The 13,697-nt window shown below is 35.3% G+C and overlaps 1 protein-coding gene across 1 annotated transcript in view; it reads left to right on the forward strand.

Moving 5' to 3' along the window:
- LANCL1 (LanC like 1) overlaps nt 1–13,697 on the forward strand; it is a 52,376-nt gene that overhangs the window by 21,493 nt on the left and 17,186 nt on the right. Inside the window, exon 4 of the mRNA XM_043994960.1 lies at nt 9,069–9,276. Coding sequence (XP_043850895.1) covers nt 9,069–9,276 — 208 coding nt within the window. The remainder of the gene's footprint in view (nt 1–9,068; nt 9,277–13,697) is intronic.

Here is a 13,697-nt window from a genome sequence, read left to right on the forward strand (position 1 = left end):
GTGATGTCATTGAGTTCATTGTGATGTCATACTACCACCTTTTTTGTTGTTTTTAGACCAGAATCTAAGTTAAATTCCTAATAATAACCTAAGTTCATTCTCCAATTGATAAATGCTTAAAGGAAAAGACAGACTGTTCAAGGAAATAAATACAAATTATCTATAGCCAGATGAAAAAAAATGTCATTAATAATTAAAGAAATACCAAAGCAACCACAAGGTTCTACTTCATGACTGTCACATTGGCAAAGTTGACCAAAAAGGGAAAATAACAAATGTCTGTGAGAAAACAGACCCATTATTGCACTGTTGGAGCTGTGGATTGGAAAGGCATTCTGGAAAGCAATCAAGAACTTGTCCAAAAAAATAACTAAACCATGCATATAATTTGTCAGAGATACCACTACTAGGCCTGTATACAAAGAGATCAAAGAAACAAGAAAAGGTGCATAAATGTTTATAGCAGCTTTTCTTTTGGTATTGGCAAAGAACTTGAAAGTAAGGAGATGGTCATCAGTTAGGGAGTGACTGAACAAAGTATGGTTTATGATGGTATATGCATGTAGTGGAATACTATTATAAAGAAAAAATAACAAAGGAGATGGTTTTTAAAAAACCCGGAGAGATTTATATGAACTTACATAGGATGAATTGAGCAACATATTTGATATTTTGCTTTTGCTGTTGTCTTAATGTCGCTGTGTTCATATATTGTGTTTGTTCACAGATATTCAAATAGATGTGAGATCTCCTTAACTCTATAGTTCCTGTAAACATATAGATCACCACCAATCTATATCTGCATATTCCATGTGACTGTCACTTATGTCCCACTATGTTTGCCTCAAGAGGTCTACCCAGCATGCTAGAGATCTTCCTTGCTTTCTCCTGATATGATGAGGATACCATTGGAGCACTCTAGCCATCTATATGTCATTCTTAGATAGCTAGGTGGTATAGTGGATAAAGCAGTGAACCTGGAGTCAGGAAGACCTGAGTTCAAATCCATCCTTAGACTCTTCAGTATGATGCTGAGGAAGTCATTTGACCTCTGATTTACTCCTCTGTAAAATGAAGATGATAATAGCATCTGTTTCCCAGGGTGGTTGTTATGATAAAATGATCATACTGTAAAGGGCTTTGCAAACCTTAAAAAGATGAGTAGGATTATTGTTGTTGTTGTTGTTGTTATCCCTTGCTCTCGCTGTGTGACCAGTCCATCAGTTCTTTCTCTTACACAATTCTTTGATGATATCCTTTACTTCTTTAGAGTTCTTCATTGATTATATGCTGCAGCCTGCTCACATCTGCCATGTACTTTTCCATTACCCTTTGTGTGATCTTTAATTCCTTGTCATTAAAGTGGTATTCCAAGTCTCACTGAAAAATAGCAAAACTGGTAACTTCTTTGTATGGAAAAGATGAGCCTTTGCTGTTATGAGAAGTTTGGCGATCAGTAAAAGTACATTGAAGTTTCCCAAAAGCAGTTCAACTCTGGGTCTAGCTCATTATTTGTCTATATTGATTGTCCCATATAGATAGATCCATCCATCCATCCATCCATACATCCATACTGTTGGACAAGCTTTATTAGGATGTCCATTCAGAAACTTGTTGAAATCTGAGTGGCAAACATTCTTCATCTAGTTTTTCTTTCTCTTGTGGATGGAGAAGACAAATTCCTTTGAGTGATTATAGATCTCTTCCAGAACACTCTTGGGACTCAAGGCATTCAGCACAATGACATCCACAAATAGGAACAACTTGAAAACCTCTCCATCCATGGGGAATTCCTCTTCAATCTAGACTCTAATCTTTCTCCTAAATGGAGTTCATGTTGACTTAATTTGGAGAGTGTTATAAAATTAATCTCTTCGTAGAGTTTCTCTACCAATTTATCCTCAGCAACTAATGTTGGTGCATAAACTGCAATTATTTTGTGGTAATCTTTTTTTTCTAATAACTTATCCTTAAAGCATGATGAATAAATGTTCCATGAAATAAGTCTTACAGATTTTGAGCATAGAATAAAATAAAGTTCACTTTGCTAACTCCTTTCTTTGCCTCTCCAAGTAGTTCCTCTGAGCCATGCTTCCCTATAGCTGCAACTTACTTCTTTCATATGGTATCATTTATAGCAGGAATTTCAAGATTGATATGATTCAGCTATTCCAACAAAATAAACTTTAATAATTATTGGACATGTAGAATGCCAATAGTAAAATTAAGGTTTCTTGACAGTCTAAAAATTGTGTTTCTTAGGACCCCTTGCACCATTAACCATAGAAGCAAAAAGAGGCTGCCCAGGGCTGGGGGTTGATTTTATTTTTGCCTGTTTAATGTGTTGCCATAGACCAAAAAAAGTGTTGTCACCAAGCAAGCCAGCCTGTCAGTGATGTACCTCTCTATGATTAGCAGAGCTTGGCCTTAGAAAATAGACCCAGTCTCTTCCTGGGCTCAGAATGACCACCTTTTCAGTATGGTAGAACCTGTCAGACCTCGTGCTCTCTGGCATAGCCTTGGAAAACCCAAGGTCACCTCCATTCCATTATGAGACATTGAAATGGGACTTTTTGTTTGTTAACAAGGACAACTAAAAAACAAACAAAAAAAAAAAGCATAGGATAGTTGAAAGAATTCTAGACTTGGAATCAGACGACCTGAGTTTGACCAGGCTCTATCACTTATTTCCATGTGACCTTTAAAAGAACATGTCAGAGGCAGCTAGGTGGCGCAGTGGATAAAGCACCAGCCCTGGATTCAGGAGGAACGGAGTTCAAATTCGACCTCAGACACTTACTACACTTCGACACTTGACACTTACTAGCTGTGTGACCCTGGGCAAGTCACTTAACCCCAATTGCCTCACCAAAAACCAAAAAACAAAAGAACATGTCATCTCTCTGACCTTCATACATATAAACCAAGAAGAGGTATCATGTACATTCCCATAAAATCAAAATGTTTATTGAATAGAGGGAAGTAAGAAGGTAGAATAAGGAAATAGCTTCCCGTTGTTTAGTTTTTTTATATATCATCCAAAAGTGTAAAGGGAATTGTCTCTCATGACATCACAAATCTAAGTCGAGACTCTGCCTTATTAAAAGTGGATTCTCACATCCTCAGGAATTAAGATGAATGTATAAAAGAAAAAAGGGAAAAGAATAAACCACATAAAAATTATGCATCCTGCATAACAGCAGCATAGCACTTGATACCAAATGCAAATGATATATTAAAATGACCTTTCTTTATCCTAGAAGTCAGTAAGACTTTTTTTCTCTGCTTTATGTCTCATCTAAAGAACAGGAATAGTGTTTATTAATGAGGTAATGGATACAAGTATAATATTTTATATTCAAATATCCCAGTACTTTTCCCAGTGACAGGTGGCAGATCCTAGGGACTTCATGAAAGAATATTAGAGTACACCTTACATCTTCAGTTTACATTTTCCCTAAAGGTTATTATGATTACATTTGGGAAATTAAAATCCATTTTATCCCAAGGCAACAGATAAACATTAACTTCTGGGATAGATGATTATTTATTTAAATAGAAGTAAAATCAATTACTTCATCGTAAAATGAATAGTATGGAACAGATCAGTACTGTCAAATCCAAATAGAAATGGAACCATAAGGATCCTTGACTTAGAAAACCACATATCAACATTGTCTATAGTCTACTTTATTTTATTTTTTTTTAGTCTACTTTATTTTAAAAATAATTTTGTTATATATTTTAATCTGGGAAGAGGCCCGCATCCTAGATAACCATTATGGTCAGTTTCCGTCCTGAATCTGTGATTTTACCTTTTTTAGGTAATTGTTTAAATCCGAATAAAATTGCAGAATAATTGTTTTGTTTAAGAATATTTGTTGATTTATGCCTAGTATTTATCAAAGTATAGAGGCTTTTTGTGGTAGGAGGAGGAGAAGGAGGTACTTTCCCTACTTCCTTGGTCAAAACACTGCATCTTCAAATGAACCAAAGTAAATACCAGAGGTTTAAGATTTCCTCTGAAAAAGAGTGATTCTGAGTCTTTAATATTCAGACCTTAGAATTATTAACTAAAATGTCATCATTGCTGATCTAAATTGCAGTTACTAGGAAAATGAACACCTTGATTAACCAGAAATCAAATGGGCCAGTTCACTGTAATACACTGTCAGAATAGCATTTGTACTTGCTGAAACTTTATTATTCCTTTTTGAGGCACTTATGGTGGAGAAAAATCACAAAAGAGAAGACAGCCTCTGTGAAACATGATCATGTCATTCATAGAAGATGCATCTTTAGAAAAGCAATGTTATCTCTAGCTTCTACAGCTGAATATCCAACAATAGCAGCAAATCAAAGAGCATCCTTTAATTTTAAATGTCACTGTAAGTGTTTATGTGGTTAAATTCATTTGCTTGAGGCAGAAACTGGCCTGGAATTTTCAGTAACATTCATATTCTTTTGTTGTTGTTGTTAAACGTTTTTATTTAAAGTTTTGAGTTTCAAATTCTCTCCCTTCCTCCCTAACTCCCTTGCCCTCCTCCTGAGATAGTAAGCAATCATATATAGGTTATACATGTGCAGTTATGTAAAACTTTTCCATATCAATCACTTTGTACAAGAAGACTTGAACAAAAAGAAAAAATGAAAGTGAAAAATAGCATAGCATTCATATTCTTCACATCACAACTTTTATCTTGTTTATGACTTCCAACCATTATTTCCTTTTAGCCATGCTGTAAGTAGACACCCACCGTTTAGATCTGACATAAAGGAAAACATCATACTGAAGCTCTTTGTCATGCTACATCATACATTAAACTCTCACTTGTCCAAATCCAAATGACAAAAAAATTCAAGTAACTACTTTTTGTCCCGCAGTAATCTGCAGTAAAATGGACGTTTGTAATGATGATCTAGAGGATTGCAAGGTCCTGAAGGACCTTCTGAATCAAAGAGTGGTGAATTATGTTCAGGACACTTTGGATAATATATTCTTTCTTATTTAGGACCAAAAATATAAAGTTAGAGAAGACCTCAAAGGTCATTGGATTGGGAGAAGAGCTGGTAGGAAGCAGCTTCTAACTCCAAATCCAGCAGGCTTTCCACTGTGCCATGATGTCTCTAATTCATGAAAATAAGTGAAAATCTGCATGTGATATATATATATGACAACACTCGGTTAAGCAGAATGATAAATTTAGATTATTCCATTTCCCAACCATTCTGGATAATGGGAGTTTACTGTCTATAACTTGTGTGGCCATGGACAAGTCATTATACTCTGTGTTTCTTTTTCCATATCTCCAAAGTGAGAGTCTGGACTAAATTACCTTTGAAAGTCCCTTACAAACCTTTCAAATGACAATGGTTTCACATGCAAAGGGTATAGGGAAATTATGGTCCTTTGTATTTACTGAACAAGGCATTTGGCAAGTTGCTTTGTGACTCATTGGTTATTGATTCTACATCAATTCCCTTAAATAACCAAGTTTCAGAAATCATCTCAAATAGGAATGTCAAATTGGAATCAAAACATTAAAAAGAAACCTCTTTCTTTTTTTTCTTTTCCTTTCTATTTTCTTTTCTTTTCTTTCTTTTTGCCTTGGAGTCAAGGGTAAGCTATAAAGGGAAGATGCCTGCTACATTTCATGTCTTTCTTGGATAGTTAGCATTCTGCTTGGTTAGTCTTATAAACACTATACCCCTCTTCCCTCTCTCCCTTCTGCTTGCCACCAAAAAAAAAGTTAATACAATTTTCTAGTCTCCTTGAGGGATCTTAATATTTTCATTTTGCTTGTCCACTGACCGATGAACTTGAATGAAACATGCTTCTGGCTAGGGACTGAGGTGAAATAAATGTTTAACTCTTACTTGGGTAATGGGGGTAGCACACATATATATAGGTTTTCTTTCCTTGATTTTGGAGTAAGTTTATTGCTCATGAAAGTGAGGATTTTATAAAGCATTATCTGGAGCCCATTGGATAGATGGAAATAGGAAAACTTTTAAGTTTTCCCAGTACAGCTTTAAGGAGAGCCTACTTTTCAACCCTCAAATCCCTTACTGTTTTCTGTCTAGAAGCTTTCAGTTATATAGAGGTGACTTGATGGTGTTTGTATATGGAGCCTCCTTATGCTTTGAGCAATGTACATAACAAGTTTAAGCCATTTTACCCAAGATTTTCTGGAAACTGAAGGACTGAGGATATAAAAACCTCTACCTTATACTGTTAAAATTTGATAGGCAGGAATAGAATATCACATTAAACAACTTCAGCAAGTTGTGCTTTTTACTTGGCCTTGTAATTTGCTGATCTGGCCACATTACTTATGAAGCCTTCATATCAATCTCACTGGTAACTTTTTTCTTTTTTTTTTTTTTTGGTTTAAAGCATTTTTAATGATTTAAAGTTTTAATGCTTTTTAATCTCATGAATAAAATGAAGATTATAGAAGATCCATTATTTTAGGAATGTAGAAACTGAAGCACATAGAAAGTATGGCTAAAGATAAAAACTTGTACGGTATCCTAGAATTGGAAAAGGTCTCCTCTAGTTCCCTCCTTTTTCAGTTGTCTTCTATGTTGAGGCATTTTGTCTATACCTAAACTATAAATTCTTTAACAGGGATATTGCTGTGCCGTTTCACTTAAAACATGGCAAGATTTGAGAAACGATAATCTAGTGTATATTACAGAAAATATACCAAACTTCACACTTAAGGCTTTCAGATAGCTTGAGTTCCTTTAAAAAAAAAGAATTGATGTTTGGGGGGCAACGAAATTGCTAAAAATGAGATGGAAAAAAGCCTGTAGAAGGAAACAATTATGAGGCTTGTATTTAATCCCTTTTTATTTTCCTAGACTTCAGTCATGTCAGTTATCTGGCCATGGTGCTTATGTTACTTAATTAGGACAGTTGAGACAGCAGTGGGAATAGAAGCTGCCTGCATAGTGAGAAGGTAACAATTTAAAACCTATCACTCTCTCATATGAGTTAGGTGGATGGAGATAAAGCCTATTAAGGACCTCATTCAGGGAGAAGCACTTGACACTGATCACTTGTGAAAAGGAATTTTTTTTCCTAACCCCAAAACACAGTTTCATGTGCTTGTACATACAAACCCCAAGCACTGCTACATCTGATCATCAGCTTGTGGAATTACTAACATTGAGCTGCCTTGAAGGAACGGACAAGGTTATTAACTTTGGCAGGAAATGGAAATTTGTCCTTAATATACATGTGAAATTGAATTGTCTGTAGCACGAAGCTTTGGAGATTACCCATGCAAAATGAGAAAACGATCTAAATTTAAAATTGGCCTCAGTACAGTGGAAAGTAATTTTGTAGGCTGCGTTCTTCCTGCATTGAAATCTGCACAGAGATGGGCTCTATTAATTTAGACTTAAACACAGAACCTGTGTCTTCTTAGAAATGGTTAATGAGATGAAAAGTATACAATAAGGAGAAAAATGAGAATTCTAGAAATGCCGCAGGCAAATAGGTCCTCTACTTCATACACTTTGAGTCTTCTGTGAGACCAGTTGGCTTTAGAAGGGAGGTTGTACTGTGACAGGCATGTGGAATAAGGGGATCCTGATGATACCTCAATTTTGTATGACGATCTTCAAAAATAGGCTAAGAAGAGAGTAGAGAGAATCTCAAAGATGGAGTCACTGACACAGTTTTTATAATGTCAGTGCTGATGTGGCTGAGTGCCTGTAGAAAAGAGCTGGGGGAAGCAGGCTATACTTTCTCAGAAAATGAATAACTTTTATGTGTTTCTTAAAAGGCCTGCCTATGGCTAACAAGAAGACATGATAGGAGAGCAGAATATTTCTCTTTATTCTGATGAAAAGAAAATCATCTTCCTCCTAAAAAGGAACTGAGCTCTTCCTACTTGGGCATAAAGTGACTTTCTCCTTCTTTGCCCCTAGATGCCTGATTATTTGTACATGGAGTTGGGGCGGTCTTAATTACTAACAAGATATGAGAGGTAGTATGGCAGGGTGTAGAGAGATCTGGCCTTGGATTCAGGAAGACCTGGGCCGAGTCTCACCTCTGACATATCCTGGCTGTTTGACTTCTTAGTGCCCCAAGACAATTCTCCTGAGCCTATAGATAAGTTGAAGAAAATTTGGTGATGTGTATTAGTAGAGGGAGTTTACTACACTGATGAAATTTCAGGTCCAGAGATGAAAAAAACCCAAACACTGATGCACTAGTGACTGTACTCTAAAGAATAATAGTTTTGCCTTTCTCAATGAGGGGCAGCCTGCTGTCATTGAAAGAGCAGTGATGTTGGAATCAGAAAAGGTAGGTTCAGATCCCAGCTCTGACATTTACTGTGTGACCTTGGGCAAGATACTTAACATGTCTGGGCCTCGGTTTCTTCTGTGGGCTAATGATCTCCCAGTTACCCTTGAGCTCTAAATTCTGTGAGACTTACTAGCGTGCAGACCCTGGGCAAGTCACTTAAACTCCCTTATTCTCAGCTTTCTTAAGTGGGTGTAATATTACTTATACTGTCAACCTTACAGGTTGATTGTGAGGAAAATTATCTGTAAGCCTTAGAACAATTATTTTAATTGAGTTCTTATCATTACTATCATTCAAATTAATTTTCTAATTCAGTTATTTAGCAAATATGTATTGAGTAGCTTGTGTGCCAGTCACTATAGAGATTATACTAGGATATACAGTTAGGTGCTGCATTCTGTTTTGAAAAAGGGAAGGGGAGAGGGAAATAAGCATATATATATATATGTATATATATATACACACACATATACAGTGCCTATTATGTGCCAAGCACTGAAATTTTAAAAATTTTATCCTAAGTGATCCTTCCAATAACTCCCTGTGATAAGTGCTATTATTATCCCCATTTTACAGTTGAGGGAACTGAGGCCAAGTGACTTGCCCAGCTACTAAGTGTTTAAGGCTGAATTTGAACTCAGGTCTTCCTGATTCAAGACCCAGCACCACCTGCCTGCCTCTACTAGCATGCCAAAAGACAGCATCAGTTGGCCCATCTTTACCTTAACAAATATTTCCTTTCTAGGCATCGCTCTGCTCTACTTACATCTCTATGATATGTATGGAGACCCAGTCTACCTACAGATGTCCCATGAATATGTGAAAAAGAGCTTATGCTCCCTGACCAAGCGTACCATCACCTTCCTTTGTGGGGATGCTGGCCCTTTGGCAGTGGGAGCTGTGGTATACCACAAGATGGGGAATGAGAAACAAGCAGAGGACTGCATCTCTCGGTAAGTTTCTTTGAGGGAGGATTGTCTTCTCTAGATAGCACACAGTGCACTGATTTTACATGAGTGAGCAGGGTTGAATCAAGAATATTTTATGACATTACCTTGTATTTATAAAGCCATTTTCTTCCAGCATTTACTGTGATCATCTAAGTAATCCATGAACAATTCCCTTCTTGTAATTAGGGGTTAAGGCTATAATTTCTATTTCATAGCAAGTTATCTTGACATTAGTGTGCTCAAAGCTTAGCAGCAATTCAGTGACAGTGCTAGAAGTAGAACCAAATGACCCCTGGTCCAATTGGGAAGCTCCCTGTTGGGTACTCATCAGCTAGTTTGATCCACGTTCACAACTGCAGGTGAAGAAGCACTGATTCCCTCTTAAAGTTAGTATGTTTTCCTTCTATTGAGGCTGAATCGCCGCTACATTAACCAATAAAGAATACTATTCCATGTTCAATGCAAGTTGGAATATAAAAAAACAAACTATTTCATTTTCAGCTAAGTGGGTTCAGAGTCCTTTAGAAACTATTTTTTGATGACTCACCCTTATAGATTAAAAAATAATAAATGAGGTAAACCTAGTGTCATATATTCCAATTTTAGTGTGACCACCACAGTCATAAACATTTTTTATCAAAAGTTTAATCCATTCTTTTTTTTTTTACATTTTTCTTCAGGTAAGGAATACGAAATGTGCATATATGAGAGGAATGCATTCATTGTGGCAGGAGCTTTCTTTTCTCAGTTTTTAAGACTTTGTAACAGCACGAGAGTTTATAAGAATCTGAAAAAAATAAATTAGAGATTCTGTATAATTCCTTCTCATTAACAAAGCTACAAATCATTTCATCACAAATCTAGTAGCATCAGAATTCTGTACTTGATATACCCATCTATCTTAATGCTTTTACCACAACTAGAGAAAACTTGAGTTTTTCCTACTTAAACACCAAACTCATTTTTCCTCTGGTCTTCTCTTTTTTGTGTTGCCTCCCTTTTGCTTTTTCTTGCTTCCTCTATATGTTACACAACAATCCTCTGATAAAATAAATGTAGCCCCCAAACTATGTTGTGTAGTGAAATGGGTTCTACTCCCAGCATTACACCCTAACTGAACCCTCTTAGGTATTTTAAAGAAATGGCCTTTTGGAGGTAAAGAATTCTAGAAAATAGTGTATAAGAATATGTATATATTGTTACTTTAAACAAAAAAACTGCAATAAGCACCAGACATTCCTAGTTTATACTTTGCTTATTTTTACTACTCTAACTCCTATCCAAAGATTTCAAAACATGACCCCAAATGAATGTCTTTATCACTCTTTTATAATCAGGGAAGTGATATACTATTATATAATTGATTACAGACACTTTTAAGGATGATCTAGAACTTTTTACTTATCTAAAACTTTACTTTCAGGAAAATCTATAACTTTTTACTTTACAGCAAGGAAAATAAGCTATCTCCTTTATAGTATGACATGTGTGGAAAAGGCTTTTTAGAAAAACTTGCTAAGAGGATTTCCTTGTACAATCCAAAATTTCCCCCAAACAACTTGACACTGAAAGATGGCAAGCAAATTGTTTCTTTTTATGCTTTTATTTTTCCTTCAACGCTATTTTGTTGTTTTATTCCCTATAATAAAAAATGTTGTGTTACAATCAATACCAGCAGCATTTCAAAACAAATAAATGGAGAAGCAAATATCTGTTCCTGGATTCTTAGGTTTCCAGAACACTTAAAATCTCCATTATGTTTTATAAATTCCATTATCTCTTCAGTTTATCACCATTGTGCAAAATATAAAACATGCAGTTAAAAGAAAAATGTTGCCTTTAATGATCATTGAACCCAATTGATGAGTTTCGTGACTTGAATTCAAACCCAACAAGTATGAAATAGCTGTTTTCTCCAAAACTGTACAGTATAATTTTAATGGGATACTATCCTTTATTATAAAGTGTTTAAGAGAGGATTCACTCCTTTGCTGAACTTTCATAAGGCAGATCAATTTAGCTTCATGCTAGTCAGAATTCTAATTCTGCACTGCCATCTGTTGGCAGTTATTAAATTCACAGCCCTGGAAAACAACAGGCTTTGTAAAAATCTTCTGATGGAAAAAGAACAGCAACTGAAAAGTTATCACAAGGCTTCATTGAAGTCCTTCTTAACAATTTCATGATTTATGTTGGTAAAATAGAAAGTAAGCTGAATTATTAAAAACATTCTTCTGCAAGACATTTAGTGGTGCTGTTTTTTTTTTTTAATTTCATGATGTAAAGGTCTACTAATATAGGGCTTCCTAAACTTTTTCCACTCAAGACCCCTTTTCACCTGAGAAATTTTTACACGACCCTGGGTATATGGGTATATAAAATAGGTATACATAACCATTTCCTGTTGCCAATTTTTTGCAAGCCCTTACATTCAGTTACACAACCCCATATGGGGTCACTACCCACAGTTTAAGAAGCTCTGAACTAATATACTTTGGGTCTCACTGAAACTTTCTAACCACATGTTATTTTCATTTGTAATCCTCTTCAGTGTCATAGGATCATAGTGATAGAGCTAGAAAGAAACCTTAGTAGAGATCACCTAGTCCATCCCCTGATCCCAGTACAATTTTAGATGGGGAAATGGAGCTTATGGAGACACATGAATTGTCCAAGGTCACAGAGACCTAGCACTGGAACTTAAGTTCTCTGACCCCAAATCCAATTCTCTTTCCACTGCATCCCATTTTATATTTTAAAAGCAAACCTCGGGGCGGCTAGATGGCGCAGTGGATAAAGCACCGGCCCTGGATTCAGGAGTACCTGAGTTCAAATCCGGCCTCAGACACTTGACACTTACTAGCTGTGTGACCCTGGGCAAGTCACTTAACCCCCATTGCCCCACAAAAAAAAAAAAAAAGCAAATCTTGTCATATCTTTATCATGAAACATGGATTTCCATTAGCTTATAAACTGATAAGGAGATTTACCTTAAAATTATCCAGTATTAATCTGAAATGTTTCACATGATTCCACATGTATAATCTATATCAGATTGGTTACCATCTCTAGAAGGGGAAGGGGAGGGAAGGAAGTAAAGGATTGGAAACTTAAGACTTAAAGAAAGTAACAGGTGTTAAATTTTGGTTTTACATGTAATTGGGGGGGAAACAAAATATTATTTTAAAAAAGTATTCAGTATTACTGAAATAACAGACACAAGAAAACCTAGAATGACCTACAGAGGGAAAATTTGACATTGTTGAAGAATTCTCATAAAGCTGAAACATGCCACTTTTGGCTTATAATATTGTTTATATCCTAAAACGTGTTTTGTACATTTTAGCTGCTAGATTTTGTTTTGTTTATTTATAAGTGACCATAATATTTTATGAAAAAATAATTCATATTTTATAGGGAACTTGCTTCTGTGGAGCTAGTAAAAAAAATTGGAATTTTATGAAGTATTTGGACTGAGTCCATTTGACTTAAATTTAACTGCTCTTTGGGTAAATTAGCACCAAAAAAATTCATGTGAAGTTCTGATACAAAGGAATAAAAAAGACCTTAGATGCCAGTGCCTGGTACCAGCTGCATAAGTATTGTGTGCATGCAAAATATAACATTTGGCTTTGCAACTGTGTTTGGTGCCATTTTTTTTCTACATGCAGAAGAATAAGCTCTACTATTAGTTATGACTCCCTTAGAGCTCATATAGAATATTTTAGATGACTGATATCCTTGAGTAGTAGCTTGTTTATTGACTTCTACATACAACTGTACCATCAAACCCTCAGGTGACCTTGGCCCACTTACAGATTGTTTTAAAAGACATTACACTAAATTTTTAATGTGAATATTATCAGTCCTATTTTTTGAAACATGTCCAGTAAAATTTTTTTCAAATCTACTCTCAGATACTTGTCATAATTACACCTCCATTTTCATATATAATAAATAATATATAAATAATATATTGTAATTATAATATTGTAAATAATGTAATTATAAATATATGAATATATAAATGTATTATAAATCATATAAATTATATTATAAATAAGCCAAATTGACTCCATTTTCATATATACAATGAAAATATGTTTAAGATGTTAATACTCCTCTCAGGTATCTCAATGCTAGAATCCTGCCTGTGCCCATCTTTTGATGTGTCTGTCTTTGTAGCTCTTCTAGCTTCACTCTTAGCCAACAGTGATGCCATCATGAGAATTGGCATCACTGAAACTCATAACTTGGGACAATATCTGAGTACAAACAAGAGGAATCCATGAAATATAAAATGAAAACCATTGGCCAAGAAAGGATATTTCAAACCACCTAAATTACTCTCTTTAATTTATAGATGAGAAAACAGGATTGAGAGGATAATTGATTTTTCCAGAATTACTACTAATTAGTGACAG

This window comes from Dromiciops gliroides, chromosome 3 (genome assembly GCF_019393635.1).
Source record: "Dromiciops gliroides isolate mDroGli1 chromosome 3, mDroGli1.pri, whole genome shotgun sequence".
Taxonomy (NCBI): Eukaryota; Metazoa; Chordata; class Mammalia; order Microbiotheria; family Microbiotheriidae; genus Dromiciops; species Dromiciops gliroides.